This window comes from Stomoxys calcitrans, chromosome 3, assembly GCF_963082655.1.
Source record: "Stomoxys calcitrans chromosome 3, idStoCalc2.1, whole genome shotgun sequence".
In the NCBI taxonomy this organism is placed as follows: domain Eukaryota; kingdom Metazoa; phylum Arthropoda; class Insecta; order Diptera; family Muscidae; genus Stomoxys; species Stomoxys calcitrans.
Window position 1 is genome coordinate 136,890,970 of NC_081554.1, and position 5,248 is coordinate 136,896,217.

At 36.0% G+C, this 5,248-nt stretch overlaps 1 protein-coding gene across 1 annotated transcript; it reads right to left on the reverse strand.

Moving 5' to 3' along the window:
* Positions 1-2,866: 2,866 nt before the first annotated feature.
* LOC131995932 (uncharacterized) lies at positions 2,867-5,003 on the reverse strand. Its single transcript, XM_059365251.1, has 2 exons — positions 3,327-5,003; positions 2,867-3,202 (listed from the first exon to the last, which is right to left on the reverse strand). The coding sequence occupies exons 1-2, from the start codon at positions 4,936-4,938 to the stop codon at positions 2,985-2,987; spliced, it is 1,830 nt and encodes a 609-aa protein (XP_059221234.1). The 5' UTR covers positions 4,939-5,003; the 3' UTR covers positions 2,867-2,984.
* Between the last annotated feature and the right edge of the window lie 245 nt (positions 5,004-5,248).

A 5,248-nucleotide genomic window follows, 5' to 3' on the forward strand; every position in this document is an offset into this window, starting at 1 on the left:
ATATTAAATGTGGCTTTTATGGGCCGAAGACCCCTTAATCGGCGGATCGGTCTATATGGCAGCTATATCCAAATCTAGACCGATTGGGGCCAAATTGAGGAAGGATGTCGAGGGGCCTAACACAACTCACTGTCCCAAATTCCACAAAAATCGAATAATAAATGTGGCTTTTATGGGCCTAAGACCCTAAATCGGAGGATCGGTCTATGGCACCTATATCCAAATCTGGACAGAACTAGGGCAAATTGACGAAGGATGTCGGCGGGTCTAACACAACTCACTGTCCCAAATTTCAGCAAAATCGGATAAAAAATGTGGCTTTTGTAGGCCTAAGACCCTAAATCGGAGGATCGGTCTATATGGCAGCTATATCCAAATCTGGACCGATCTAGGCAAAATTGACGAAGGATGTCGAAGGGCCTAACAAAACTCACTGTCCCAAATTTCAGCAAAATCGGATAATAAATGTGGCTTTTATGGGCCTAAGACCCTAAATCGGAGGATCGGTCTATATGGCAACTATATCCAAATATGGACCGATCTAGGCCAAATTGACGAAGGACGTCGAAGGGCCTAACAAAACTCACTGTCCCAAATTTCAGCAAAATTGGATAATAAATGTGGCTTTTATGGGCCTAAGACCCTAAATCGGAGGATCGGTCTATATGGCAGCTATATCCAAATCTGCACCGATCTGGTCAAAATTGACGAAGGATGTCGAAGGGGCCAACAAAACCCACTGTCTCGAATTTCAGCAAAATCGGATAATAAATGTGGCTTTTATGGGCCTAAGACCCTAAATCGGCCGATCGGTCTATATGGCAGCTATATCCAAATCTGACGAAGGATGACGAAGGGCCTAACAAAACTCACTGTCCCAAATTTCAGCAAAATCGGATAATAAATGTGGCTTTTATGGGCCTTAAACCCTAAATCGGCGGATCGGTCTATATGGGGGCTATATCAAGATATAGTCCGATATAGCCCATCTTCGAACTTAACCGCTTATGGACAAAAAAAGAACCTGTGCAAAATTTTAGCTCAATATCTCTTTTTTTGAAGACTGTCGTGTGATTTCAACAGACAGACGAATGTACATGGCTAGATCGTCTTAGATTTTTTCGCTGATCTAGAATATATATACTTTGTAGGGTCGGAAATGGATATATCGATGTGTTGCAAACGGAATGACAAAATGAATATACCCTCATCCTTCGGTGATAGGTATAAAAAGCAAAAATGTTTGCTGAAATAACAGAAAATAGAACAGCAGTAATTGCTTGCTAAAATAGGAAACAGTTACTGCTGTTGTCAGATAAAAAGTTGATTGCTGCCTAAATATATTAAAAATTTTTATATTAAGTCTTATCTTTTTATTATAAGGGTATTCGGGCGTAAATTTTTTCTACTTTTCAACAATTGTATAACTTTTTTACGCTTCCAAATGACAGCTGATAAAATATATTCTAATGTTTTATTTATGCTTTTTAACAAAAAATGTACTACTAAAATTTCCTAAAATGTATATTACGTGTAATGTTGTTGTAGCAGTTTGTTATACACCGAGGCGGCAGCCTTTGTTGATGTCAATCGGGTCAATCCGGTACTTACAAACGACTGCCATGGGATTGTTTGTTGTTTTACGTCTAATATATGGTAAATGATCTAATGTCAGTTTAGAAGTTAAAAAATTTTAAACACTTTGGTATGTTTTTTTTCTATCATTTTTCATTTGCACCAACTTTTTATTATCTGAGAATCGCAGAAATTGTTTGCTGTTTCAGCAAAAAATTATTGCTGTCCCATTTTTAGCAGCTTTGCTGTTATTACAGCAAATATCGTCGCTTATTTTACTAACAAATTTCTATGAGTGTTGTATTAACGATAATTCCCAAAATTATTGGTGGTATATTTTTCATAATCGATATATATTTTTGCGAAAAGATTCATTTTTATGGTAATAACAAATTTCATATACCATGTTAATTGCCAAGTACCTATTTGTGCTATGCACTAATCAGATAGTCTGTCGCAAGACGATTTTGTGTATAGAGATTTAGCTTACCATAGACCTAAATGGTTTTATTATTTTCGAAGGACATCCATTTAATAAACATTACAAGGTAAAACTTTCATTTTCAAGTTTTTTGCCTGTTAGGGCAAGATCATAAAATTTTACAATTTTTAAAAATTGTAGGCAATAAAACTTTTTTATTGCTTAATTCTTAATCCTAAACTAATTAATTTTTTACTTATTTATATATTAATAATAACATATTTTATATATTGCAATCTTGCTGTAAATATATTTTAAAAATGGGAAGAAAGTTTTTTTAACACATGTAATTTTATTTATTGAACCTATCAACCACCGTTGATAGATTCAATTGGGCCAAATTGACGATGGATGTCAAAGGGCCTAACACAAACCACTGTCCCAAATTTCAGCAAAATCGGAGGATCAGTCTATGTGGCACCTATATAATCTGGACCGATCTAGGGCAAATTGACGAAGGATGTCGAAGGGCCTAACACAATTCACTGTCCCTAATTTTAGCAAAATCGGATAATAAATGTGGCTTTTATGGGCCTAAGACCCTAAATCGGAGGATCGGTCTATGGCAGCTATATCCAAATCTGGACCGATCTAAGCCAAATTTACGAAGGAGGCCTAACACAACTCACTGTCCCAAATTTCAGCAAAACAACTGCAGTGGTTTGAAAACCCCGTTTTTGAATTAACACTGTCAAATTCCCGTCAGTATAGCGTAGTCCGTTAAAACCAAAAAAAAAATATAATAAGCAGAAATAATTTTGACTAGTTTCTTTGAACATTTTAAGAATTCAAAAAATTTATTGGCGCAATCACATAACAAAACAAAAAAATCCAAAACAAAAAACGATTAATTAAATTTTAGTAAATGAAGCAATAGTTTTTTAAATAAAACCAATTAAGAAATAAATTAATATTCGAAATTCACTCATTAGGCCTTGTCCCTATAAGGCTTTTTTTGATTATCAATAAAAGATTTTATTTGCTGAGGGGTTCTTCCCTCCAAAATATTGTATTTTTTTTTTAATTTGAGGCATTCTAATACGGTAGGAAGTTTTTTTATTCTTCCAAGATCTCCCAGCTCGTTGCGCAGCACTTCTTTCTCCATTGGTGTCCATCTCCGACGTTTCGTTTTTCCATAGGGAGAAGCTAAAAATTTAAAAATTTATTAAAATATCGATAAAATATTTAAAATATTTTTCTGAAAAGATTTTTTGAAAGGCAATCTTAATACTAAGTTATAAGTTGGTGACAGAAAAATGTTAAAACTTACTACTTCTTCTCTTCTTCTTTGGCATGTAATCTGGATCTCCATTTTGATCTTCCACGGTAGAGGTGATGATATTTTGATCGCCAATTACTGCTGCATCATACCCATTGCTCTGGTCGTCTAAGTCAACTCTATCACCGACATTGCCTCCATTACCAAGATCCACTTCGTTACCTCCATTACCTTGGTTGCCAACGTTACCTCTACTATCTTCATCACCAACGTTACCTCCTTCACATTCGTCGTCTGCGGCATCTTCATCGCTTTCATTGTCGTTAACGCCATTATCACTAATACCAATTGCTGCCATAAGAATTTGGGACACGCAATTTACTTCAGCTTCTGGAATTGTTGCTCGGTAAACGTTTTTGTGGATATCTTTATGATGTCCCAAAAAGTTGGCTAATTTATCAATAGAGGCCTCTTCTGCATTAATCATTGACATATAAGTGGCTATGTGTTTACGCAATTTAGTTCCACGCAGACTTTCCGGAATTTCTGCACCGCATTCAGTGGAAAACTGTCTAATCAAAGTACATGCACGAAAGTATTGGTTGGATGTTTTGGAAGCTACCGGGTTTGCGAATATAAAAGGGTTTTTAATAGTTATCCCTGCTTTTTTGCGGTATTCTAAAATTTTATCAATTGCTTTAACTGTTAAAGGACAAAGAAGCACAGGTACAGTGCGGCCTAGTTTGCCTCTTAGGTTAATCCTAGCATATTGTCTTGCAAAAAATATTGCTTCATTAGATAAATTGCTCAGCAGCTCCTTCTCCATTCTGTTTGTTATAATTTCTTTGTTGGTATAGTTAGCAATTTGGATGCGCTCAAGTTCTCCAGCCCTTCTTCTGTTAAAGATTTGTATGAGCACTAAAGTACATTTATTCAATTCGATGTAACTGTCCATATCAAAGCTTGTCAATTTCGAAATATATTCGGCCACTAAGTTTTTAAGATAAAAGTACAATTTCTTAATATCTTCTTTTGTTGGCAGGACAACTTTTTTTATCCGCTTTTGGTTGCTCTGGTCTTCAAGGGCTTTTCTATTTATAACCGTAGGTACTTCTTCTTCCCACAGTAAGATAAAATCACGGACAGTTTTCTTTTTATCTTCTTCCGCTAGATCTTTAACATATTCCGCTTGCAATGTATATGCACATTTTTTTATTAAAGACGAAAGTATTATCGCCACTTGTGGATGATCATACCATTGCCGTTCCTCATTCCAACTGGCTACTTTTTTTATAGCCTCTATGCACATATCATGTTTTTGGGGCCTAAAGACGTCTTTTAATTCGGTAATTTCATGATCTAAAGCCATAGCCTGAAGTTTAAACCTGCCTAAATACCGCAAATGAGCACGAATCATTTCGTAATTGTGGGGGGACGTGTACTTCTCGGCCATCCTCCTACCATATTTTATTATGAGTTCATCAAACCTGATGGAATCGGTTACAACGTCGTCATTGAGAACTGGCAAAATCTTCGTTCTTAGGACTGGACTGGCCGCTGGATGGTAAAATTGAGTTAGTGCTTTACCCGCTGCTATAGTTAACTTATTTTTTCTAGCCCTATTGACTTTATGGCAGTTATACCGGTGTTGTCGAAAACTCATTTTGGAATAGAAGCCCTTACAAGTGCAACAACAAGTCAAATCAGTGGCACTTTTCGCAAACTTCTTTTGTGGATTTCTTGGTAAAATTAAAATGCCAGTGTTTGCAGTTTTGTTAGTATTATGAATAAAATCACCTTCTTTCCGCAATTTTGCCAAAATTTTCATACGCTCATCACTCTTTGCCGGCAACCTGCTCGCAGTTTTTACTTCTCTCTCAGCCTTATGTTTCAAAAGCAAATGCCTTCCAATCTGAGTCTGCAATGAACCGCAAAATTTGCAATAATGCCTTTTCTTGACTTTGCCTTTGAGA